Source organism: Podarcis raffonei, chromosome 8, assembly GCF_027172205.1.
Source record: "Podarcis raffonei isolate rPodRaf1 chromosome 8, rPodRaf1.pri, whole genome shotgun sequence".
NCBI classification, from domain to species: domain Eukaryota; kingdom Metazoa; phylum Chordata; class Lepidosauria; order Squamata; family Lacertidae; genus Podarcis; species Podarcis raffonei.
This window is the reverse complement of record NC_070609.1, coordinates 17,255,738-17,283,467: the sequence shown is the minus strand read 5'-3', so window position 1 is coordinate 17,283,467 and position 27,730 is coordinate 17,255,738. Positions and strand designations below refer to the sequence as shown.

At 43.8% G+C, this 27,730-nt stretch overlaps 1 protein-coding gene across 1 annotated transcript; it reads left to right on the top strand.

Moving 5' to 3' along the window:
- Positions 1 to 18,072: 18,072 nt before the first annotated feature.
- On the top strand, positions 18,073 to 25,547 carry LOC128418486 (lens fiber membrane intrinsic protein-like). The gene is made up of 4 exons (XM_053398199.1): positions 18,073 to 18,279; positions 22,530 to 22,676; positions 24,902 to 25,027; positions 25,356 to 25,547. The coding sequence occupies exons 1-4, from the start codon at positions 18,099 to 18,101 to the stop codon at positions 25,400 to 25,402; spliced, it is 501 nt and encodes a 166-aa protein (XP_053254174.1). The 5' UTR covers positions 18,073 to 18,098; the 3' UTR covers positions 25,403 to 25,547.
- The last annotated feature ends 2,183 nt before the right edge of the window (positions 25,548 to 27,730 follow it).

Below are 27,730 nucleotides of genomic sequence, written 5' to 3'. Positions count from 1 at the left end.
ATATCTGTATTTTTCAATGCCATCCATTCTTTTAGTCAACATAAACATGAGGCTTCATAATAGAGTTTCAGATCTGGCAAGGCGAAGCCCCCTCTTTCCTTTATATCTGTTAATGATTTATATTTAATTCATGGTTTCTTGCCTTGCCTGGCTACTGATTTGATCCCACAATGTCCCTATTTCCCCTGCCAGTGCTGCCACCACTGAGCTCAGGAAGGAGAATGAGCTGGCACTTGTCCCGAGCGATGGCGGCAGTGGTGAGGGAGCACCCTGTTGCCTCTCTGTGTCTGCCACTGCCTGCTTCCTCCCTTGAGCAGCTTGTAGCTGTTTCTGGAAAGTGGATGTGAACTTTACATATTATACATAAAGTGTATTGCACTAAGCAATACACATTATGTATAATATATACGCTTTATGAGAACAGGGCGGGGAAGGAGGTCCCAGGGTTTTTTTAATTTGCAAACTGCCCTCAGAACCCAGAACATATAAATTCTAAATGCCTGTCATAGTCTGCGCAGCCTGAAAACCTCTTCTGTCCAGGACAGCACAATCTGCTGCAGGCCTCTGAGCACATGTGCATCTTCAAAGCACACCTGAACACAAACTGCAACTGATGTGGAATAATGTGGATGTCTCCTTTCCCCAGGTTCACCATCCCTATTGTGCTCCTCAGTCATAGATCTGACCGTTCTCACAATGCATATACTGCAGATCAGCGCTGTGGTTTGTGCTTTCATGAGCCTTCTCCTCCTCCTCATTGCCCTGGGCTCAGACTACTGGCTGCAAAGTGACAATGCAAACAGTGGCCTCTGGATAGCTTGCGGCCCTGTCTTTTCGATCTATACTTGTTACTCACCTTCGATTAATACCGTACAAGGTAAGCTCTTCTCTGTCTTGTGCTAGGAGTATTTAAGGTGTGGTATTCCAAAGCAGATTGAACTGATGTTCATTTCTAAGGTATGCAGCAGTGGGGGACCTAGTTGATCCTTCCTCAACCCTGGGTGCCAGCACAAAATGGCTGCTGTGGATGGGTAGCTAAAAATTAAAAGGAGATGGTAGTTCTTACCACTGAGGCTGGATCTACACAGATATGAAAAATGCTATAAAAACACTATAATAAATATAGCTCCCAATGCTGTTTACCATTGACGATGGATCACTGCTCTACAGTGCCCTCTCGTGTCACATTTTAAGAACACATTTTTAACGTTATAATTGACCAGTGTAGATGAGTCCCCACTTTCCACATAAAACCCCCCTTGCCTCTGATTTTTAATATATGTTGTCAGGAAGCCAATTTTTTTTGTCTGCCAAGACGCCCCTACCTTATATACAACCTTGCATGTTGCAAAGGATCCTGGGAGTGCTTTGGACTGCACACTCAATTTGCACTGTGCTCTTGGCAGGTTTACTGGGCCCCGATGTCACTCAGTGTGAATTGGGTGTGTGTTTTTTCTGTTCTGCGAAGCTGTGCATTGCAGGAGAAGATGGGTGGCGTTGGGCAAGTTGCACAGAAGAGATGTTTCCCTACCACAGCTAGTCTTCAAGTTGGCAAACCTATGATAAGCTTCAAAGGATACTTAGAACAATACAGACTAAACCAGTTTCATCTCCTGATGGCATCTCTCAGCAGCTTAACAGAGATATGAACCAGCATGGGGGAAAGAATGAACCCCTGTGGAGTGCAGTGGGTTATGCAACAGGCCAGTAACCATGGTGCTGAGCAACAGGAGGCCAGCCCATTAGGGGAAATGGAGCATTGGTCCACCAACGTCTGTCTGCTTTCAGCCAACACCCACCTACCACGGGTTGGCTGTGTCTGACATTCCCTCTTGCTCCACTTACTTTTGGTCTTCCTGCCATCTGCCCTACCAGTACTCATATGCATCAGCCACCACTGGTGACACCCCCCCTTTCAGGACTGACCAAGCATGTAGGAGGAGAAGCACCACCAGGAAATCGTGCCCTCAAGGCATTTAAATACTTTTTTGTTGTTGTAGATTCCTTTAAATATGAATATTTATTTTGACTTTTCTATTTAAAAAATACAGATTAATTCTGAAACAGGACAGAGAGCATGCAAAACTGATATGTGTCAGATAAAAACTGATCTACCCATCCCTGGTGGAAAGTATTACATGGGATGTCTGCAGGGCTATTGTCAAATCCCACAGATGCATTTAACCTTTTTTCTTTCTCTTCCTTCCTTCCCAAAAGGTTTCTACCATGCTACCCGAGCCTTCATGTTCTTCGGGATGATTGCTGGAGCCATCTCTTGCATTGGCCTTTGTTGCAACTTCTTTTCCTTCCAACTTGGCTTCATCTCCAAGACCAAGAACTCCGCTAAAGCCAGCCTTGTTGCAGGTATCATGGGGGTTCTGAGCATCTGCGTCCACACTAAGCCCAAGCCCCTGAAACCCCAGAAATCAGAGCTGTAGACACTTGCAGCCAATCGGAAGCCGTGTCTTGGTTGTCCAGTGTTTTTGGAAGTTGAACAGATTCCCTTTGACAACCAAGGTACGACTGTATAGGGCTTTGTACACTAATTTTGAACCTTGTACAGGGGCTGATTGGCAGCCAGTGCATTTCTTTCAGCTGCAGTATATATGTTGATCATATTCCACCCCAAGTGAATAGTTGATCCTCTCCATTTTGCACTAACTGCAGCTTCCAGCTCAGCATCAAGGATTTAATTAACAAGTAACTTGATATCCTGACGTATTTTTTCTTCCTAGCTGGTTGCGTCCTGATTGCCATGGCCATCTTCACAGGGCGTACAGCGGCAGCAATCAGCAGTTCTACCTGGTATTATGGATGGTCTTTTGGCTTGGGCTGGGCGACCTTTCCTCTCTTCCTCATAACTGGTGAGTATTTGTCGAATGCTGGAAATGTACATCTTTATTTAAAGGTTTACCTTTGTGTAGAGTAGTCTGCTGCGTTATTTAGCTCAGAACAGTTTGGGGCTTCTCTACAGTGTGTCCATTTGAACACAGTTGAAAGCAGGTGTGTATTCCCTGCAGAAGATTCAAAATGCACCATGTAGTTCTGTGGAAGAGAATATATTTTTCCCTTCTAGAATGGCAATTTGGGACCTCACTGATTAGGAAACGAGCTCAGCAGTCCAGATATCTTGGATGGAGTTTTATTCTGCTCCCCCTGTTGCCCTAACCAGCCCCTTTTCTCTCCTGACAGGTGGGCTGGCTTTCGCCTTGGATAGGGCTGTGTCAACAGGAGCATGAAGAAAAGGCTGTGCTTCCACTTCAGATGACACCTGGGGCACACAGACCCAGCCTGCACTGGGGCGAGTTGGAGCTGGGGGGAATCGAATATAATGTAGGGCTGCCATATTTCAAAAAGTGAAAATCCGGACACAAAAGTTGTTGAACTTCTGTCAAAGTTGTTGAGGCTTTTTGTTTGTCTTTTTAGCCAAAGTTGTTGATCTTTCTTTGCAAAACCCCTAAGGGTTTTTGAGCTATCTGTACTGAAATTTGCTGAGATCTACACTTCTGACATGAACCGAATACCTGCTATGTCTGGGAAATTCCGGATGTATGGCAACTTTAATGACAAAACTGACATTTTTATAAGTCCAGCAAAGTGGTTAAGAAAATGGAAGTTATTTACTGATCGGTGTAGAACAGAACTTCTCCAATTGGGGGGGGGGGGAAATATGATTTGCTCAATGTATGCTGCTATTACCAGTTAAGAATGATGATGAACATTATTATAATTATATTGTAAATTTATTTATTTGGTTTTTTCAAATTAAAATTTTACAATAACATATCAATATACAATATAGAAATAAGATTCCACAGAATCTCCTGGACTTCCCTCCTCCCATTTATGGGTCCTGTTGTTAGTCCTTTCCTCCTGTGTATTCTATAATAATCCAAATCTTTTCATCTCCATTGTGTCTGAAATTCACAGTACTTCTGGCATTTGAATCAGTCTTCTTGGATGTGACTTTCTCTTTAACAGAAGGTTCCCACACACATCCTTTTTATTCCTCCAAATATTTTTGCAAAAAACTTACTTGATGGAAACTGTTGTATATTGCTTTTTCTATGTCCCCCCCCCCCGAAGCTTTAATGAAAATCTCTCCCCCCCCAAAAAAAAGCCAATGGGCATTGATGTTGACTCAACTGAACAGTTGGTAGAGCATGAGAATCTTAATCTCAAGGTCTTAGGTTCGAGTCCCATTTGGGCCAAAGATTACAGAGGGTTGGACTAGATGACCCTTGCGGCTAGATGACTCTACAATTCTCTGATTTTATAATAAAGAAGCTACAATGAGGAAAGCATCTGAGCAGGTTTGGGAACCTCAAGCTGATGGGCCAGACATCTAGTCCACTGCCTCCACTCCTTACCCTGCTCCTAGCAGTTAGATCTAATTATAGTAGTGCCAGCTGGCCAGGGGGAGATAAGAATTAATGCCCTGGCTTCCTCCTGTGTCTTTAGCTGTGGTTTGATTTGCAGAAAACAGCAAGTGTAGATTTCGCTCTGGACATGTCTGCAGATGCAGATGCCGCTCATAATGAGATTCATCTGCAATAACAGCAGAGCCAAGATTTGGGGGGATGCAAGGGATTTTATTCTCAAAATGCTTCACAAACAAGTCACAAAGAGCTACCGTTGGTTCTATCACCTCCTTGGAGCCAGGATACACCCCAGAAAAGCTCTGCCTGGTGACATAATGAGGATGCAGTGGAGGGAGCAATGTGTGCCTTCTTTGCTGCCTTCACTGCCTCTAGGTCGGCTCGATAATGAGCCCTTACCAGTGTTCGGGTCTTTCCTCCACTTGTGTTCAAACTGTCTCCCAGCTTGTTTCCTTGTCCTAAGCTCTGGAGTAGTCATGAATGCTGCCTCTGTGTTCAGAAATCAACAGATGAAGCTTCCGCATAGAGGACACCTTACCAGTGTTTGGTTGCATTCATATGGATCTTTCCTCCACTTGCGTTCAAGCCATTTCCCAGCTTGTTTCCTCGTCCTAAGCTCTGGAGTACTGTTTCATTGTGCATTTTAAGGTAGTGGCAGGTTTTATGATACATCTTTATTGTTTGATGTTCCTGTATCCTGTAAGTTGTTTTTTTAAAAATGCCCACTGCTTGAAAAGGTAAATGATTAAGCGGTGTAGGAACATCTTAAATAAATAAATAAGAAATAAAATTGTGATGTAAATCAGTTTCCGGTTCCACAAAGTGGGAGAGGGGGCTCAGAGTTATCATATCAATAGCCCGAGCCATTCAGGTGTTCCAGAGGTCAGCCAGAGCTTTGATAGGGGCGCCAGTCATATCAGCCAGAAAACCTCCCAGAACCCTTTGGAATCCTACTGGATCCATCAGCCTCTGGGGGCGGACCTTCCGAACAGGTTCCCCCGCCTCTGCAGAGGGGAAAAGTGCACTCCCATGGGTGGTGGAGTCAGAGCACGCCTGGCCCTTGTTCCAGAGTGAAGACTTCACCTGAAGAAAAGAGGAAGGCATTCTGAGCCAGGTGGGATTAAGCTTCTCTAGATTTAAGCGGGAGGGAAATGGAAATTTTTCAGTAGCTGATGGTTGGTGAATTTTGATACAGGGAACAAATGAAAGGGACTAAAAACGGTTTTATTTTATTTTTTTGCACTGGACTTCTTTGTTCTAATTTCGATGATGCCTACTTTGCTGATACATTTGTTCGATCCACTTTTGAAAGTGAAGCAGTCCTGGATTTATATGCAGATTGGACCTCTATTATTGCTCTATGGAAGGCAAACAGCATCAAAAGGCAAAGGAGACTCATTTGGAGAAATCATTCACCAGCTTGTCAACCAGAGTTGGCGTCACTAGGCAGTAACAGAGGGCCTCACCTAGAGACCCATTCCCAACCTCTGGATCTGTGCACCATGAAACGTTGGTGTACCATCAGACTCAACATAACTACAGAGGGGGTGGGAGGGGGTGGTAGCCAGTGGTGTCACAAGGGGGGCACATGCCATGTCTGGGGGGAGGGTGACAAGAAGGTACCCGGTGGGGTGCTCGCCCTGCCTCCCCTGGGCTCAGCAGTGTGAGCAACCATCACACCAAATGTGGAGGATCCTTCGTTCACAGCTGCAGGCGCAAGCAGAGGATCTGACCACCACCCATGTGGCGTTCAGACGGCGCCAGCAGCAAACCGCTACGTACAACGCATGCACGGTGTCGCACACATGCGCTGTACATAGTGGCACCACACATGCGCTCTACATAGCGACGCCACACATGCTTCTCACGTAGCGGCGCAATGCGTGTGCACCCGGTGGTTTCTCCGCCCTGGGTGTCGGTTAGCCTTCGTTCGGCCCTGGCGGTAGCAGCACAAAGTTGTTAGGCGACACATTATTTCATTTAGGTACTTCATTTAGACTTTCTTTTCTTTTCCCTTGATCCCTTGTTTCAGCGATCTACTAAACGCTTTGTCTTGATCTGGAAGGAGACCTAAAACTTAAAACTTTGAAATTCTGCATTTCCAGCACAGTTCCTGGATAGGAACCTGGCAGGGTGGAATCCAGATTAAAGAATTTCAGATTCCCCCTACCCCCAGACCTTGGGGAAAGCTGAAATGCTAATATAGTTTCAGTGGTGAAATTGTGTTGTGTTGGGAACAATGTTTTCCCAAATAGCTATTTACACATTCCCATTCCTTTTAAAGTTTTTGGTAGGGTTGATACCCTATTGCCACTTTAATTTTTGCCAATTCCAAATATTCACACAGTTTATTTTGCTATTCTCCCTTTGTTGGTGTAGTATCCCCTTTCCAATTCTTTGCAATTAACATTCTTGCTGCGGTTGTAGCATTCAAGAACACCTTTTTCTTATGCTTTGGGATATTGATTCGCATAATGACTAGGAGAAAGGCTTCAAGGACACCCCCCCAAATGTTTGTCTAAACATTTTAAAAAATTCATCATAGACAGTATTCTAAAATATGTTATCCCAAGCATGTACATGTGGTACATTGTTCCATCCCCTTGATTACACATCCAGCAAACATTTGATTTTGATTTATATATTTTAGCCAATTTTCTGGGGGTCATGTACCACCTATACAGCATTTTCATGAAATTTTCCTTTATTGTATAGCAGGCTGTGAATTTTTAGTCTTTTTACCACAATCTTTCCCAAACCTCCATCTGGATAGGATATCCAAAATCTTTGATCCATTTGAACATCACTTTTTTGATTACCTCGTCCTCTACCTCCCAATCCAGCAATAATCTATATGTTTTTGATGATATTTTCTTTTTGTTCTGTAATAATTCCTTTCCTAATTTTGATACCTCTCGTTTTCAAATCCAATTTTCTTATCTAATTTAAACACATCATTGAATTGATGATATTGTAACCAATCTGTACAATAATGTCTAATTGTTTCAATTTTTGTTTTTTTTTTAATTGGCTTTGTTCTTCTTTTAGAGTTTTTCTATATGTTGCCCAATTTGGTTCCATATTTTTCCTCTTTACCATAAAGGCCTCCATCGGTGAAAGCCACCATGGTGTCTTTATATATGCAAAGTCTTTATATCTGACCCATACTGTGTGTAGATGTTTCTGAATTACCGTATTTTTCGCTCTATATGACGCACCTGACCATAAGACGCACCTAGTTTTAGAGGACGAGAACAAGAAAAAAATATTCTCTCCCTCTCTGCACAGCGCCCCTTCAGTGTAGCGGCAGGAGAAACGGAGCGCCTTCCATTTCTCCTCCCGCTTCACTGAAGGGGCGCTGCGAAGAGAGGGAAAGCTGCACAGCGCCTCTCCAGCGAAGCAAAGCCAGGAGAGCAAGAGGGGTCAGTGCGCATGACCCTTCTTGCTCTCCTGGCTTGAGGGATAGCCGCCAGAAGCCTCCGGAGCGCAGCAGGAGCACTCCTGCTGCGCTCCGAAGGCTTTGCATTGCTTTCGCTGAAGCCATGGAGCCTGTATGCGCTCCATAAGACGCACACACACATTTCCCCTTAATTTTTGGATGGGGGGAAAGTGTGTCTTATAGTGCGAAAAATACGGTATATGGTTTAAAAAACCCCTATGTACTTTATCGTAACCTAGATATGCATGCCATCCAACATGCCATCCGTATCTGTTGTCCCATCCTTCTATGTCCAATATATCTGTATTTTTCAATGTCATCCATTCTTTTAGTCAACATAAACATGAGGCTTTATAATAGAGTTTCAGATCTGGCAAGGCGAAGCCCCCTCTTTCCTTTATATCTGTTAATAATTTATATTTAATTTGTGGCTTCTTGCCTTGCCTGGCTTCTGATTTGATCCCACAATGTCCCTATTTCCCCTGCCAGTGCTGCCACTACTGAGCTCAGGAAGGAGAATGAGCTGGCGCTTGTCCCGAGCGATGGCGGCAACGATGAGGGAGCACCCCGTTGCCTCTCGGTGTCTGTCGCTGCCTGCCTCCTCCCTTGGGCAGCTCGTAGCTGTTTCTGGAAAGCGGGCAAGAAGGATGTGTACTTTACATATTATACATAAAGTTTATTGCACTAAGCAATACACATTGTGTATAATATATACCCTTTATGAGAACAGGGTGGAGAAGGAGGTCCCAGGGTTTTTTAAAATTTGCAAACTGCCCTCAGAACCCAGAACATATAAAATCCAAAGGCCTGTCACAGTCTGCGCAGCCGGAAAACCTCTTCTGTCCAGGACAGCACAATCTGCGGCAGGCCTCTGAGCACATGTGCATCTTTAAAGCACACCTGAACACAAAATGCAACTGATGTGGAATAATGTGGATGTCTCCTTTGCCCAGGTTCATCATCCCTATTGTGCTCCTCAGTCTCAGATCTGACCATTCTCACAATGCATATACTGCAGATCAGCGCTGTGATTTGTGCTTTCATCAGCCTTCTCCTCCTCCTCATCGCCCTGGGCTCAGACTACTGGATACAAATTGGCCTCTCAAACAGTGGCCTCTGGAATGTGTGTATTCCTAATTGCAAACCTATCGGTATGGTTGCGGCAGGTAAGATCTTCTCTGTCTTGTGCTAGGAGTACTTAAGGTGCGGTATTCCAAAGCTGATTGAACTGATCTTCATTTCTAAGGCATGCAGCAGTATGTGGGGCACTTGATCATACTTCAACTCCCTGAAAGTCCGGTGTGACTAGGGATAACATATTTACTCTGTCTTAGGCACTGGGAATCATATTTTGATAAATATGCCCTGGAAGCCAACACAAAATGGCTGCTGCGGGAAGCAAAGAAATAGGCGACAGTAATCTGCAGCAGTGAGTCCATCTCTGCCTTTACTATGGTATAATTTATGTAGGGCTGGACTGAGAGGTTTTGGCACTTGAGGCAAAACAGAAAGTGCTTCTTCTTCTATAGCTTTCTGCTTGCGGTAGCTGCCACCTGCAAGTACACCAGCACTGCAGTGTCACGCCTGAAACATCACCAATGACAGGATGCCTTCACTGCAATGGGGAGGGTTATGGGGAGACTTGGTGCAGTCGCAATGAGCTTCTGGCCATGTTTGGAGTGTAAACAAGGAGCTGGTGAGGGCGTGAGGATGTGAGTTCCCACATCTCCTTTGGAACAAAGATGTTTCTCTTCTAGGAAGTGTTTTCCTTCCCTGACTTGGAGTTTGAAATCTGTGGTGAATGCTGCCCAAGGGGTTGCCCGAGATTTAGCCAAAAGACACTGCACTGCTCCTTCAAGTCAAAAATTCCTTCCTTGCACAGAAGGGATGCACATGGATCCGTCAAATGAACCACTGCAGTGCTTGAAATGTCAAGTACGTGAACCAGCAACTCCTGCATCTGCCAGGAGGGCTGGAGCTGTGAGAGACAACAGCAGCCACCCAATGAGGACATATTGACGATGCAGCTGCAGGCTGGCATTTCTTGGAACGCTGGAGAACAGGGGTTAGGGGAGACTCTGAGCTGTTTTGATGATTGCACTGCTGCCTTTTAAAAATAGTGTTTTGAACTTATTGTAACCTACCTCAATAACTTTGGTTAGTAGGTGGGGTAGGGATATTCCTAAATAAATAAAATAATCATGGTGCTGAGTAATAGGGGGTTTGGGCTGGGTGTTCATCAGTATGCAGATGACACCCAGCTCTACCTCTTCTTTAAATCAGAACCAGTGAAGGCGGTGAAGGTCCTGTGTGAGTGCCTGGAGGCGGTTAGAGGATGGATTGCGGCCAACAGATTGAGGCTGAATCCTGACAAGACAGAAGTACTGTTTTTGGGGGACAGGGGGCAGGTGGGTGTGGGGGACTCCCTGGTCCTGAATGGGGTAACTGTGCCCCTAAAGGACCAGGTGCACAGCCTGGGAGTCATTTTGGACTCACAGCTGTCCATGGAGGCGCAGGTCAATTCTGTGTTCAGGGCGGCTGTCCACCAGCTCCACCTGGTACGCAGGTTGAGACCATACCTGCCCAATCACTGTCTTGCCAGAGTGGTGCATGCTCTAGTTATCTCCTGCTTGGACTATTGCAATGCACTCCACGTGGAGCTACCTTTGAAGGTGACCCGGAAACTGCAATTAATCCAGAATGCGGCAGCTAGACTGGTGACTGGGAGTGGCCACCGGGACCACATAACACCGGTCCTGAGAGATCTGCATTGGCTCCCAGTATGTTTCCGAGCACAATTCAAAGTGTTGGTGCTGACCTTTAAAGCCCTAAATGGCCTCAGTCCTGTATACCTGAAGGAGCATCTCCACCCCCATTGTTCAGCCCGGACACTGAGATCCAGCGCCGAGGGCCTTCTGGTGGTTCCCTCATTGCGAGAAGTGAGGTTACAGGGAACCAGACAGAGGGCCTTCTCGGTAGTGGCACCCGCCCTGTGGAACGCCCTCCCTTCAGATGTGAAGGAAATAAGAAGCTATCTTATCTTTAAAAGACATCTGAAGGCAGCCCTGTTTAAGGAAGTTTTTAATATTTAATGCTGTATTGTTCTTAACATTCAATTGGAAGCCGCCCAGAGTGGCTGGGGAAACTCAGCCAGATGGGCGGGGTATAAATAAATTATTATTATTATTATTATTATTATTATTATTATTATTATTATTATTGGAGCCTGATCCATTAGGGCAAATGGGGCACTGCCAACCCCCACCTGCCAGGGGTTGGCTCTGCCTGACATGGCCTCTGGCACTGCCTACTGTTGGTTTCCCTGGCTGTTATGGGCATTTAACCCCCTTCTTCCTTTCGCTTCCTTCCTTCAAGGTTCCATCCATGCCATCCGAGTGTTCATGTTCTTCGGGATGATCGCTGGAGCCGTCTCTTGCATTATTCTTTGTGGAACATTTTTTGACTTCCAGTGTGGCTTCCTCTCCCGGGCCAGGACCTCAGCCATAGCCAGCCTTGTTGCAGGTATCCTTGGGGTCATATGCATCTGATTCCACAGTCCCCTCAAGCCCCCAAACTCAGAGCTGCAGACTGTGTCTGAACAAATCCCACAGATCCTACATGAAGAAAGCTTGAGCTGAAAGGAAAAGTCCACACGGAATCCTATTGGTGGACTCCAACTAAGTCATATTCAGAGTAGACCCACTGAAATGTATTGACATGATGAAAGGTAGAATTCAAACCCTTACTCTCCATCCCAGGTATTTAGAGGGTGGTGGAGTGGAAAGTATGGATCTGCTGTAGGCCTCTCAGGAGGGTGAACTTCTGATGCTTCTTTCTGCAACACCTGCAACATCAGAAGTTGAAGTAGGAGTCTAGAAAAGGGCTGTGGTCTAAATCACCGAGCCTCTTGGGCTTGCCGATCAGAAGGTCGGTGGTTTGAACCCCCGTGGTGAACTCCCGTTACTCGGTCACAGCTCCTGTCAACCTAGCAGTTCAAAAGCACGCCAAAAAGTGCAAGTAGATAAATAGGTACCGCTGCGGCGGGAAGGTAAACAACGTTTCCCTGCACTGCTCTGGTTTCGGTGTTCTGTTGCGCCAGAAGCGGCTTAGTTCTGCTAGCCACATGACCCGGAAAAACTATCTGCGGACAAATGCCGGCTCCCTCGGCTTGTAAACCAAGATGAGCACCGCAACCCCAGAGTCGTCCGTGACTAAACTTAACTGTCAGGGGCCCTTTATCTTTGCTGGAAAAGGGCTTAGTGATCTCCCTAAATACTTCTCTCCGCTTCCATTTCCACCAATGTCAGAGTTGCAAAGGAGAAGAGCCAGTTCATAAAACCCTTCATGATCCTCACCCCTTCTTCTTTGCACCTCCAATATTATGGTGCAAAGGAGAAGAAGAGGATCACAAAGGATCTTCAAAGCCTCCCCAGAAGTGGCTCTTATTCAGCTGCAATGTTGAAGATGAAAAAGAGCTGTATAGAGCAGCTTCAAAAGCAGCACTGTAAGAAGAAGTGGAGTTCACCCAACAAAAACTACGTCCCCCTTCTTCGGCAAGGCATGCTCCTAAAACCTTCCTTTTTCTACCTTTGCCTCCACTGGCCAGTAGAATGAACAGCTTGGCTGGCAGGAGGAGTAAGGCAGAAAGGTGGCCAGCAGAGCAGGGCTGCTGCTCAGAAACGGCTGCAACATGTTGTGGCAGTCCCTTGCCTGAGCCATCAATCCACCACTGCTCATCACACTTTATTTCACATTGCCACCTGTCTGTGTTCAAGTGAACTGCAGGGTGATGACACTTTTACTTTTTCATTATATGTAACTGATACATATATAAAAACAGCCAAACAATTGCATTTGAAAACAATTTGAAAAATAACAACCATAAATATAAAAAAACTGTTCAGAACAGCAGCTGATAATCCACAATCAACTCAGATTCGGAACAGATACCAGCTGGGATAGAGATTTTAGCACATTCGTTGAAAGCAGGACATCTTTAGCATGCACCAGAAAGACAGCAGAGAAGGTGCATGGCCAATATATAATGAGAGGGAGTTCCAAAGTCTAGGTGCCACCACACTAAAGGCCCGTTTTTGACATCATGTGGAGCGGACCTCCTCATAGGCTGGGACCTGCAGGATGCCATTTCTTGCAGCGCACAGTGGTCAGCTTGGGATGTAGGGGGTGAGATGATGTTTTAGTCACACTGGTTCATAGCTATATAGGGCTTTGTATACTAATTTTGAACGTTGCACAGCGGCAGATTGGCAGCCAGTGCATTTCTTTCAGCAGCAGTATATATGTTGGTCATATTCCACCCCAAGTGAATAGTTGATCCTCTCCATTTTGCACTAGCTGCAGCTTCCAGCTCAGCATCAAAGATTTAATTTACAAGTAACTTGATATCCTGATGTATTTTTTCTTCCTAGCTGGTTGCGTTCTGATTGCCATGGCCATTTACACAGGGCAGACAGGAGGAAATGCCTTTTATGGATGGTCTTTCGGCTTGGGTTGGGCCTCCTTTCCTCTCTTCCTTATTACTGGTGAGTATGTGTCAAATGGGATATGCTGAAAATGCACGTCTTTATTAAAAAGTTTGCCTTCGCGTAGCCTTGTCAGCTGCATTATTTAAGTCTGGGGCTGCTCTACAGTGTGTCCATTTGAACACAGATGAAAGCAGGTGTGTGTGCGCGCGTCCATACCTGCCCAATGACGTTGTGGGTTGGTATATGCCAAGAGCGCTTCCTTCTTCAATTATCTGAGGTGTGGGCAGGGAAGCAAAAATATGGATACCCTAATTAGGTGAAAGGTTTTATAACACCACACCCACCCTAGCGGGATGCCAGGATCTAGAATTTTTTTTAAGATTGAAAGCAGCGGGTTGAGGATGAGCACGAACAATTGTGGATTAAGAAAATTGATTTTTTGTGTGCTACCTATGGGGTTAGTATATATTAAGGTGTTAAATAGCGTGAAGGATAAGGTAAATATCTGTGGGGCTCCAAAATCAGTCTCCGTGGGGTAGAACACTTATCTCATAGGACCACATCTTGCATCTCCGTTAACACAATGAAAGGACCTATTGCAAATCAGACCCTCTCTTCCCCACCATGCCAGAACGACTCCATAATGCCTGACTTGCATGACCAGGCTCTGCCCTCCCCTCGACTCTCTGAATAACAGTATGAAGGACATGGCACAGTTTGAATGGGATCAAACCAGGCCACAACTTTATTGATATCAGAGGCAAGAGGTTTGGCATAGGCATTGGTCAACCATTTACTTCCAACCCGCCTGCCGGAAGTGACACCAAGGGTCAACGCAGCAGCAGGGGTTCCTATGGCATACATCAAATAGGGGGACTCCCATGGGGGTCACCACCTTGAGGAGTGCTGAGGTCCAAGCCCATGCCTGGGCATACAGCCAGAAGCAACTCCTCCTGGACCCCTTTAATGGGATACCCTACATTTGGGGAGGGGTAAGCCAAGACTACAACCTTTCCCCTGCCCAACCAAGACTAAGGAGCATCCAATACCTAGACCGCCAAAGTTGTGACAATTCCTATGAGGTAGGAAAAAACCAACAGGCAGGTGCTGATTTCCTTGATGGATGAATTCCTGCACCGAATATGGTGACCACCAATGCCACAGCTAGGTCTGAAAACAGTATGAAAAAGGGCTGGCTGGCTGGGGGATCCAACAAAAAACTAGTTGCTGGGACTAGGGCCAAACTGCCCTATCAAGCCCACTCTCTGGGAGGGCCCTGTCTCCAAGCCTGCCTGCCATTGGCCAATTTGCAGGCAGGTTTGAATCCGAAATGCCAGCTGGCGAGGTGAACTTGAAGCCGCCCTCACCAGCCAGGCAGCCCCCAGCACCAGGGCCCCTGTCAGATGAGGAATCCAGGAGGCATTGCCTACCCACAGTGCGACTGAAGGGTAAGTGGACTCCTATGAAATGTCACTGAGATGTCCAGAAGAACCAACAGCGTCACAGCCCCAATACCCAACCCTAGTCAAAGGTAATTTGGAGGGAGGCACAACCAGTGCAGTTTCTTCCCCTTAGCTGAGCTGAAGCCAGAGTGATTGAGGCCAAGGTAACACATAGGATCCCAAATCCTATGATGGAATGGGATACCTGCAATGGAATGGTGTTGCAGATCGGTGGAGAAGCTGTAGCTCAGTATAACATGCATGTTTTTCATGCCCAAGCTTCAGAAGCTTCTCAGAAGGTTCTGAAAAAGTATATGGCCAGGACCCCGAGAACTGTTGGCACACAGGACTGATATATATGGCATCTATCTATCTATCTATCTATCTATCTATCTATCTATCTATCATCTATCTATCTATCTATCTATCCATCTATCATCTATCATCTATCTATCTATCTGTCTATCTATCATCTATCTATCTATCATCTATCTATCTATCTATCTATCTATCTATCTATCTATCTATCTATATCTATCTATCATCTATCTATATCTATCTATCTCTACACACACACACACAAGGCATGTATCTGCATGGCTGCTTCCTACAATCAAATCCAACACTACCCCAATAGTTCATGGAGGACATCAGTAAAAGCCTCTTGCTTTAAAAAACGGCACATATACATCAAAATATGTATTTTAGCAATGCATATGTTGACCTAAGATATGTGTTTATATATGTATGTTGTGGATACATGATAGTTTTGGTTACATTTTATTTTAAAATAGATAATTTACAGTGTGATGTGAAAATGGGTTGGAACAGGTTTATGCATTAATGACACGGATGGGAGATAGGCTTATCCATCTACTCCTAGACACTTCCAGTTCAGCCCATGACTAGTCCTTTGGAGAAGTCTCAAAATGCGCACTCAGTGTGGTACTGTGGAAGGGAATATATTTTGGTCCACGAGAACAGCAGGTCTTGGAGGATGAGCAAGAGAGGTAACACTGGGGTCAGAGGCCCAGATATCTTGGGTGGTGTTTTATTCTGCTCCCCCTGTTGCCCTAACCAGCCCCTTTTCTCTCCTGACAGGTGGGCTGGCTTTCGCCTTGGATAGGGCTGTGTCAACAGGAGCATGAAGAAAAGGCTGTGCCTCCACTTCAGATGACACCTGGGGCACACAGACCCAGCCTGCACTGGGGCGAGTTGGAGCTGGGGGGAACTGAATATAATGTAGGGCTGCCATATTTCAAAAAGTGAAAATCAGGACACAAAAGTTGTTGAGTTTTTGTCAAGGTAGTTGAGGTTTTGATTTGTTTTTTTTGGCCAAAGTTGTTGAGCTTTTCTTCATTATTATTTTTTAGTTTTGCCCAAAGTTGTTGAGTTTTCTTTGCAAAATCTCTAAGGGTTTTTGAGCTTTCTTTAATGAAATTTGCCAAGATCTACACTTCTGACATGAACCGAATACCTGCTGTGACTGGGAAATGTATGCCAACCCTACTTTAATGACAAAACTGACATTTTTATAGGTCCAGCAAGGTGGTTAAGAAACTGGAAGTTATTTACTGAATGCTGTAGAACAGGACTTCTCCAATTGGCGGGAGAAGAATACACACACACACACACAGATTCTGAAGCCTAAAAGACAGCGTGGTTATAAGGGTGGAAGTGTGGGTTTGGATTTAGAATCAAGAGGTCTAATTAAAAGTCTGCTCCCAGCAGACTTCCCTGCAAAGTCATAGGAAGCAATGGAACCTGTCTCTTCTCCATCCCTTGATATGTGGCTCTTTCTCTCCCCCATGCAAATTTTGGGAGAAAAGCAGTTGTTCTTGGATGTGACTTTCTCTTTAACAGAAGGTTCCCACACACAGCCTATTTATTCCTCCCAATATTCTTGCAAAAAAACTTATGTGGAGGTTAGATCATTCAACATCCATCCTGATCTTTCTTGGGGAGTCATATTACAACAAGCATTCATCCTGCCTTCGTCCTGATTTGTTTGTCAGGTGTTTACATGTGTTCCCAGTAATAATTCACTCATTTCTCACTTGTCAATGCATTTCCTGGCACTCTTCCCCAATCACACAAAGTCTGGGTTGTACCCCACTGAATTCCATTCAGAGTAGATTCATCGAAATTAATGGGCCTATGTTAGTAGATTAACATTGGCTATAACCCTGATTCCTTTATATATATATTTTTTAAAAAATTGATTTGTTGTCCCAGGGTAATAGATGGCTTTAACCCACATTATTTATGTGCAACCCCAAATTTAGGGTACACAGTCTGGAGGAAGCTTGATTATGCTTTCTAAATTTATCTCAAATGGAAGTATTTGGGGAAAACAAATGCACACCCCACATGCTTAATTTCTCTCTCGGTGACTGCTGTGTGCAAAATGATTTTAAAAATAAATGAAATAAAAACAACATCCAAATACTCTCAGAGTTTCATGAGTTGCTCTCAAATGACGGTGGGAAACCTATGTTTGGCAGATTCCTCTCTTCATTTAACACAAGGTTGGCACCATGAAGCTTACAATCTCTGAATTATAGATAAGTGGAGAGACAGGATTGTGATCCGTCTCTAGAACAGAGTTTGCTAAACTTTGGTCTCCAGCTGTTGTGGGACTACAACTCCCATCATCCCTAACTAGCAGGCCCAGTTCTATGGAAATTTATTTGGTTCCCTTCATGTTTTCCCTCTCCCCCTTGCATGCCCTTCTGTTTTGATTCCATCAGCCAACAAAGTGGGGCAGGGCTAGGTTAGGCTAGGCAATTGTAGTTTGAGGCAATAGGGGTGTGCAATGAAGGAGGAAAGAGGGAAGGAGAGCAGTTGTGTGTGTGTGTGTGTGTGTGTGTGTGTGTGTGTGTGTGTGTGTGCTTGACACTGCAACTCCCCAGACCAGACCAGGCATAGAATTCTTTTCTTAAAATATTTGTGAATGATTATGGGAGTGAGGTATATGAAACTGACAAAAGCCCCTATCACTGCTCACGTATTTTCATCTGCATGCAAAGTTATAAAAGTGCATCAACAACTCATGAGAAGCATTTGATTCACAAATGTATTTCTTTGGTTATTGCTCTATGGCAGGCAAGCAGCATCAAAAGGCGGAGGAGACCCATTTGCAGAAATCATATAGGTTAATGAATCACCAACTTGTTAATCAGAGTTGGCGTCACTAGGCAGTCACAGAGGGCCAGACTAGAGACCCATGCCCACTCTCTGGATTCAGTCTTGCCTGATTGTTCCTCCTGCTGCTCCTCCTCCTCTACTGTTGCCCTTCTGGGTCAAGTCAAAGGTCCATCTAGCCTCAGTCACAGATCTGACTGTTCTCACAATGCATATACTGCAGATCAGTGCTGTGGTTAGTGCTTTCATCAGCCTTCTTCTCACTCTCATTGCCCTGGGCTCAGACCACTGGGTCCTAATTGGCAATTTGAACCGTGGCCTCTGGAAATTTTGTCGTCCTTCTGCTTCGAGCTATATTTGTGTTACATATTCGATGGATCTAGAACCAGGTGAGATCTTCTCTGTCTTGTGCTTGGACTACTTAAGGTACGGAATTCTAAAGCAGATTGAACTGATTTTCCTTTCTAAGGCATGCAGCAGTGTGTGTGTGTGGGGGCAGTTGATCCTTCTTCAACCCCCTGAAAGTCCAGTGTGACTAGAGATAACACATTTACCCTGTCCTTTTTTTGGGGGGGGGTGTAAAATAGTAGGTACTGGGACTCATATCTTGATAAAGTGTCCTGAGTACCAGCACAAAATGGCTGCTGTGGGTGGGCAGCAAAAAAATTAAAAGGTGATGGTAGTTCATACCACTGAGGCTGGATCTACATAGATACGAAAAATGCTATATATATATATATATATATATATATATATATATATATATATAGCTGTTTACCATTGACGACAGATCACTGCTTTACTGTGCCCTCTCGTGTCACATTTTTAGAACACATTTTTAACGTTATAATTGACCAGTGTAGATGAGTCCTCTGAGTTCCCTCTTTTCACAAAATAACCCTTGCCTTTAATTTTTAATATATGCTGTCTGGAAGCCATTTTTGTCTGCCAAGGATCCCCTACCATATACAACCTTGCATGCTGCAAAGGATCCTGGGAGTGCTTTGGAGTGCCCACTCCATTTGCACTGTGCTCTTGGCAGGTTTGCTGTGCTCCAATGTCGTTCGGTGTGAGTTGGGTGTGTCTTTCTTCAGTTCTGCGAAGCTGTGTGTTGCAGGAGAAGATCTGTGGCGTTGGGCAAGTTGCTCTGAAGAGATGTTTCCCTACCACAACTAGTCTTCAAGTTGGCAAACCTATGATAAGCTTCTTCTCCTTCTTCTTTAAATAAGAATAAACATGTGCATCCCACCACCTAGACCATTCCATTGTAATTATCCAACCTCCTGAAATTTCAACACCTCTTATGGTGGTCCAACTCCTTTCTGTTTCAACAGTACATACTCCACAAACACCCTCCATTTCTCCCCGAAATCATTTCTCCTGCATATTCCCCCTCTTACCTTAATGGCACATGTTAATTTATTGTTAATAGCTCTATCCCACACCTCTTTATACTATTCTTCCATTTTATATCCTGCTTGCCCCTTCCACTTCCTAGCTATCATAATTCGTGCAGCTGTCAATAAATTAGTGAGCAAGTCATTTATAGCCTGTGAACCTTCCACCCCATCGTAAATTGATAATAATGCTACCTCTGGACTTTTGGTCAGCTTTAACCCAGTGATTTCTGTAATCTCCTTAAACACCTTTTGCAAAATTAAAAATTAAAAAATTGTACATATTTGCACCGCCACAGGTGAACATAATTCCCGGTTTCCTGGCATCCCCTCCAACATAACACTGAATATTTCTTGTTTATTTGATTTAATCAGACAGGTGTTAAATGCCATCTCCTAATTAATTTATAATAATTTTCTTTCATTCTTATAGACAGCATTTTCAACATATGTTTCTCCCATAATTCCCCCAGCTGTGACTATATAACTGCCCTGTTGTTTTCTTTTCCCACACCTCTTTTAATTGATCTCCTTGACCCTCCATTTCTATTAATATTTTATAAATTTCACTGATTTCCCTTTTTATAACTGTATTTTTTCTTTATCTCTCCTTTTTATATATTTCCCCCCAAATTTTGTATATTCTTTGCAGTTCTTGTTTTCCCTTGACCACTTCTTTGTCCATTGCTCCAGTTGTATACAGTTAAACCAAGTTATTTTACTTCCTTTTAGAGCTTCTCTTATTTCTTCTTTGCTTCTCATTTTCTCTACTCAATCCTTTATTTTAAGTATTTTCTTCTCTTTCACTTCTTTTTCAATTTACTTTTTTCAATTTACTGAGAAGTCTTCTGTCATCATCACCAGGGTTAGTGGGGAATTTGCTAGTAACAAATTTTCTTTATATTTTGCCCATATCTCAATGATATTTCTTAATAAGGGATTGTCAATATTCTGCCACCATTGTCTATTTGGTTTGATAAAAAATATATTCACTAACTTCTCCTTCATTTCCTGTGTACCACTCTCTAACCATTCTATCTCTCCTTGTTCTGTTATACCATCTATGATATATCTTAATCATACCATCTTCTTTTATTAATTCTAGGTTTTTTATCCCCATTACAAAATTTATTAATCATACTTTGCCAACCCTTTATCCCTGTCTCCGTTATCTTAATTGGTAACATTTTAAATTAAAAATTTACTCTAGAAAATTTTTAATTATCAGTAGTCTTCCAAACCATGAAAGCTTAATTTTCTTATATTCCTCCAACTTTTCCTTAATTTCCTTCTTTAATTTGTTAAGGTTCTATTGGTCTAAATTTTCTAAATTTCTTGTTATATTTATTCCCAAGTATTTCATTACATTTCTTAGTTTTATATCTATTTTTATTTCCTTCAAAATGATAAGCTTCTAAGGATACTCAGGAATACATGCTATGCACATTTTTGTCTACATGAAGAAGCCATGGTCCAATCTGAAAAATACAAATATTTAGGTTACAAAACTATAAAAATAAAGGAAAATTAAGTTTGCAAAACAATAATTACCATGTGGTTTAGGGTAGATCAACGTGTCAGTGTCCACTTATCTCCAGTGTAAATATGACATATCAGCAAAAGTCAGAAATTGAAAGATAACTATAGCACGCACACGAAAATCGATTCCAGATTTGAATTCAGCATTGAAAGAACATATAAGAACAGTTGAAAAATCTCATGCAACAGAAAAAGAAAGAAAAAATTGCTCCCCAGTATACTGTGTATCCCAAGGGAATACATTTTTTTGCATACCTCCAACTGTACATAGATATACCGTACATGTCATTTTCAATGCTATAAATCTCATGTTCAATGCTATATAAGTCACTTACATTTATACTTACATTGTAATACTTTGGCTATGTGTTTAATAAAATATTGGATTCTTCTTGCATTGTGAAAAACAAAGATTATGGTGAAAAGTGAAAAACATGAATTGCCAAAAAAATGGAGCTTACAGAATACATACATCATGATCAGGCAGGTTTTCTTCCAGGGACACAAATGAAGGATAATATAAGAAATATTATCAATATAATAGAATACCTGGGAGCAAGAAATGAAAAACAGGCAACATTGATGTTTATAGATGCTGAAAAAGCCTTTGACTCTTGTCTCTTGGGAACTCATGAAAAAAATTCTTGAAGAAATGGGCTTTGGAGAAAATTTTGGGAGAGGGATTCAAGCAATATATTCGGATCAAAAATCTAAATTAATTTTAAATCAGGTGGTAACAGATGAATGTAAGATACAGAAGGGAACAAGACAGGGATATCCTTTAACACTGTTATTATTCATTTTGGTCCTAGAAGTCCTGACGAGAAATATCAGGGCAATGAAAATATCAGAGGAATTATGGTAGCGAAAAAGACATATAAATGGAAAGCATATGCTGATGACCTTGTAATTACAGCAGAAGACCCCAAGAATTCTCTTCCGAAAGTCCTAGAAAAAATGCAGGAATTTGGGCAGGTGGCAGGCTTTAAATTAAATAAAAATAAGACAAAGCTGTTAGTAAAAAACCTATCAGAAAAGGATAACAAAGTATTTATCAGAGTATAGAAAAAGAGATTCATAAAAAAGTTAAATATTTAGGAATTTGGCTCACAACCAAGAATATAAATACAGTGGTACCTCTGTTTACAAACTTAATTCGTTCTGGTGGTCCGTTCTTAACCTGAAACCGTTCTTAACCTGAGGTACCACTTTAGCTAATGGGACCTCCCGCTACTGCTGAGCTGCTACCGTGCAATTTCAGTTCTCATCCTGAAGTAAAGTTCTTAACCCGAGGTACTACTTCAGAGTTAGCGGAGTCTGTAACCCAAAGTGTTTGTAACTGAGGTGTTTGTAACCCGAGGTACCACTGTATCTTTAAGGATAATTGTGAAAAGATTTGGAATAAAATAAAAAGGAATCTAGAAATATGGGGTAGAATGCGACCCGCGCATGTGCAGACGCGTCTTACGTTTACTTCAGGATGCGAACGGGGCTCCGGAATGGATCCCATTCGTATCCAGAGGTACCACTGTATACAGATTAATTCTGAAACAGGACAGAGTGCATGCAAAACTGATATGTGTCAGATAAAAACTGATTGATCCATCAATGGGGGGAAATATTACATGGGACGTCTGCAGGCTATTGCCAAATCCCACAGATGCATTTAACCTTTCTTCTTTCTCTTCCTTCCTTCCTGAAAGATTCGTACCATGCTACCCGAGCCTTCCTGTTCTTCGGGATGATTGCTGGAGCCATCTCTTGCATTGGTCTTTGTTGCACTTTCTTTCCCTTCCAACTTGGCTCCATCTCCAAGACTAAGAGCTCAGCTATAGCCAGCCTCATTGCAGGTATCATGGGGGTTCTGAGCATCTATGTCCACACTAAGCCCAAGCCCCTGAAACCCCAGAAATCAGAGCTGTAGACTGTGTTTAAACAGATTCTGTGCCAAGAAAACTTGAGCTCAAATGAAACATATTCATTTCACAGAACACTATTGGCAGAACTAAGTTATACTCAGAATAGACCCACTGAAATCGATGGATATGAATAAGGGTGAAAAATGCCCTTCCCCTTCTCCACCTTCAGTTTCGGAGTTACAAAAGATGAGGGGGGAGATGCAAAGGGCTTTCATAGCCTTGCCAGGAAGGCTGCTTTCCACCTGCTATTTTGGAGTTAGAAAGCAGCCATGTGGGGTGCCTTCAAAAGCCACACTGTGGGGAGCAGTGGCTTCCATTGAATGAAAACCACACACCCCTTCTTTATAATAATAATAACAAATTTTTATTTATACCCTGCCCTCCCCAGCCAGAACCGGGCTCAGGGCTGCTAACACGAATAAAATTACAATAAAACGTAATAGAAAAAGAAAAAAAAACAGTTAATTAAAATACAGGTTAAAATACAATTTAAAATGCAGCCTCATTTTAGTAGTAACTCATAAATCAAAACCATAAGGGAAGGGAAACATAAGGGTCAGACTGAGTCCAAACCAAAGGCTAGGCGGAACAGCTCTGTCTTGCAGGACCTGCGGAAAGATGTCAAGTCCCGCAGGGCCCTGGTCTTTTGTGACAGAGTGTTCCACCAAGTCGGGGCCAGTACTGAAAAGGCCCTGGCCCTAGTTGAGACCAATCTAACTTCCTTGCGGCTCGGGACCTGCAAAGTGTTGTTATTTGTGGACCTTAAGGTCCTCCGCGGGGCAGACCAGGAGAGGCGGTCCTTGAGTATGGCATGCTTCTAAAACCTTCCCCCTTTCACCTCATGCTGCCACAACGAAGCAGGATGAAGAATTTGCCTGGCAGGAGGAGCAACACTGGGAGGTAGCCAGTAGCAGTGCTGGCAGATCTGTGCTTCTGGATCCTGGGAGCATGAACCACTAAGGTAGCAGGCAGAGGAGCCAGCAGAGCAGCGCAGTGGCTACCCCCTGTTCTGGCTATCTGTCAGCGAAGCCCCAGTGCTGACAAGAGAAGCAGAGGCAGGCATAGAGAGAGAACAGTTAAAAGCATAAGGCAGAAAGGAGGGGGAGAGAAGCTGTAATTTGAGTTCTGAACACAGGGGAGAAGAAGGACAGGGCCAGAGTGAAAGGCTGCTGCGTGAGAACTCAAATAGTGAGTCAGGCCTTGGAATGCAGGAAGTATTCTCTCCCAAATCTCATTGGATCACAAAAGTGGCTGAGACACGTGAAATATACCAGAAAAGAAGGTGAGGGCTTCTGTGTTGGGGAAGGAGGAGGAGCTCAGTCCGGGCAACTCCATCTCCTGGGGAGGACGATGAGTAGAGGAGCTCCGTCCTAGTTTGTTATTTTAGCAATAAATCTGAAATAATTAACAGCCAGAGTCGTCTCATGTTTGTGGGAGAGTCCAAGCCATAACATTATCCCTCTACATCTCACCTGGGCCACCCATTCACCACCATATTTTATATCGCCACCTGTCTGTGTTCGAGTGAACTGCAGAGTGATGACACACTTACTTTTTTATTATATGTAACTGATATGTATATTAAAAAGTTAAACAATTTAATATGAAAATGATGTGAAAAATAACAAGCATAAATATGAAAAACTGTTTAGAACAGCATCACATAATGCACAATCAATTCAAATCCAGGACAGATACTAGCTGGGATAAAGACTTTACCAGGTTTGTCGAATGCGGAACATCTTTAGCATGCACCAGAGACAATAATGGATATATAATGAGAGTGCCAAAGTGCAGGTGCCACTACATCAAAGACCCGATTTTGACATCATGTGGAGCGGACCTCCTCATAACCTGGGACCTGCAGGATGCCATCTTTTGCAGAGCACAGTAGTCAGCTTGGGATGTAGGGGGTGAGATGATGTTTTAGGGCTCACTGGTCCATAGCAATATAGGGCTTTGTACTAATTTTGAACCTTGCACAGGGTTTGATTGGCAGCCAGTGCATTTCTTTCAGCCGTAGTATATATGTTGGTCATATTCTACCCCAGTGAGTAGTTGATCCTCTCCATTTTGCACTAGCTGCAGCTTCCAGCTCAGCATCAAGGATTTAATTTGCAAGTAACTTGATAACCTGATGTATATTTTCTTCCTAGCTGGTTGCGTCCTGATTGCCATGGCCACCTTCACAGGGTGTTTGACACCACAGAGCAGTTCTGAATGGTCTTATGGATGGTCCTTTGGCTTGGGCTGGGCCAACATTCCTCTCTTCCTTATAACTGGTGAGTATGTGTCAAATCAGAAATGCTGAAAATGCACATCTTTATTAAAAAGTTTGCCTTCGCATAGCATTGTCAGCTGCATTATTTAAGTCTGGGGCTGCTCTACAGTGTGTCCATTTGAACACAGTTGAAAGCAGGTGTGTATTCCCTGTAGAAGACTCAAAATGAACCATGTAGTTCTGTGGAAGACAATATATTTTTTGCCCTCTAGAATGGCAAGTTTGTGACCTCACGGATGAGGAAGCGAGGTCAGCAGTCCAGATATCTTGGGTGGTGTTTTATTCTGCTCCCCCTGTTGCCCTAACCAGCCCCTTTTCTCTCCTGACAGGTGGGCTGACTTTCGCCTTGGATAGGGCTGTGTCAACAGGAGCATGAAGAAAAGGCTGTGCTTCCACTTCAGATGACACCTGGGGCACACAGACCCAGCCTGCACTGGGGCGAGTTGGAGCTGGGGGGAATTGAATATAATGTAGGGCTGTCATATTTGAAAAAGTGAACACCCGGACACAAAAATTGTTGAGCTTTTTCAAGGTTGTTGAGGTTTTTTTTAGTTTTGTCCAAAGTTGTTGAGCTTCCTTTGCAAAATCTCTATGAGTTTCATCTTCAATGAAACTCGCCAAGATCTATACTTCCAACATGGACCGAATACCCGCTATGTCCGGGAAATTCCGGATGTATGGCAACTTTAATGATAAAACTGGCATTGTTATAAGTCCAGCAAGGTGGTTAAGAAACTGGAAGTTATTTACCGAATGCTGTAGAACAGAACTTCTCCAATTGGTGGGGGAAGGATGATTAAAGGATTGTATTAGCTTAATGTATGCTGCTATTACCAGTTAGGAATGATAATGAACATTATTATTATTATTATTATTATTATTATTATTATTATTATTATCTTGTAAATTTATTTATTTGGTTTTTTAAATTAAAATTTTACAATAACATATCAATATACAATATAGAAATAAGATTCCATATATAAAAGGACACAGATTCTGAAGCCTATAAGACAGCCTGGCTATAAGGGTGGAAGCGTGGGTTTGGATTTAGAATCAAGAGGTCTAATTTTGCTCCCAGCAGACTTCCTTGCAAAGTCATAGGAAGCAATGGAACCTGTCTCTTCTCCATCCCTTGATATGTGGCTCTTTCTCTCCCCCATGCAAGTTTTGGGAGAAAAGCAGTTGTTGCGTGCTGAGGTCCCACAAAACACCCTTACCCCAATAACTCACACATCACACATAAATTTTGTTTAAGGTTTTTGGCATGAATTTTGGCCACAACTTTATTAGCATACAAATTGTGAGTGGTTGCTTAGGCATTGGTTCTGACTATCTGTCCCCCCCCCGCCTGGGGGACAGCACTGACTCCCGGATTCCAGCGAAAGTCAGTGTGGAGGAACAAGATCAGGGATAACTGGAGCTGCGACACAGACCCTCAGCTTCTCCCCGCATGCTCCTAGGGGCTTACACGGCCGAAACCCGATTCCAGGGGTTTGGACGAAAGGATGGTAAGCCCCTGAATTCCTTTAACGGAATTCCCGTGCAGCAGCAGACTTGGAGGGGCAGGCACAGCCAATCCATACCCCTCCACCAACCAATTTGAACCAATGCCTAACCGCCAACCTTACAAGTTGTGACGATTTGCTACGCAGTAGGCAAAACCCAAAAGGCACACACTAATCAGCCCAATGGTAAATTCCTACCAGGCCCCCGCACCAATGCGGACGACCCCATGACAGGCATAGCAAGGTCAAAGCGCAAGCCCCAACAAGGGAGGGCGGGCGGGAGATCCGATGTCCACAGCGAAAGAGAAAGTAGCCTGCTGTGGACCCTGCTTATATAACTACTGATCCCACCCCTAAATTGGCAACATCAAATTTGCCCCAGCAACACCATTCTCCCACCAAGCACAGGCCCCTTAATACCAACCTGCCTTTTTACCCTTGGTGCTTTGTCTGGCCCCATCCGCAACACGTGCTCTCATTTAGTGAGAACACGCTTTGCGTGCTGAGGTCCCACAAAACACCCTTACCCCAATAACTCACACATCACACATAAATTTTGTTTAAGGTTTTTGGCATGAATTTTGGCCACAACTTTATTAGCATACAAATTGTGAGTGGTTGCTTAGGCATTGGTTCTGACTATCTGTCCCCCCCCGCCTGGGGGACAGCACTGACTCCCGGATTCCAGCGAAAGTCAGTGTGGAGGAACAAGATCAGGGATAACTGGAGCTGCGACACAGACCCTCAGCTTCTCCCCGCATGCTCCTAGGGGCTTACACGGCCGAAACCCGATTCCAGGGGTTTGGACGAAAGGATGGTAAGCCCCTGAATTCCTTTAACGGAATTCCCGTGCAGCAGCAGACTTGGAGGGGCAGGCACAGCCAATCCATACCCCTCCACCAACCAATTTGAACCAATGCCTAACCGCCACTCGAGCCCTATGCTCGCCGCCAACCACTCACAAACCCAACCACACCTTCAACTTATCCACCACCGAACTTAACCAGGCATCATTCCCAACCGAGGAAAGATGAACCCCATCCATCCTATAGAATCCAACAGCTTTAAAAGTAATAAGAGGGTGAGGAATCACAAACCCACCCAAGCCAACCACCAACTTGCTCACCGCGGAGTTAATCCGCTTCCTAACCCGTTCGGTGGCAGCCGGGCAAGGGCTACCCCGCCACTTGCGGCGT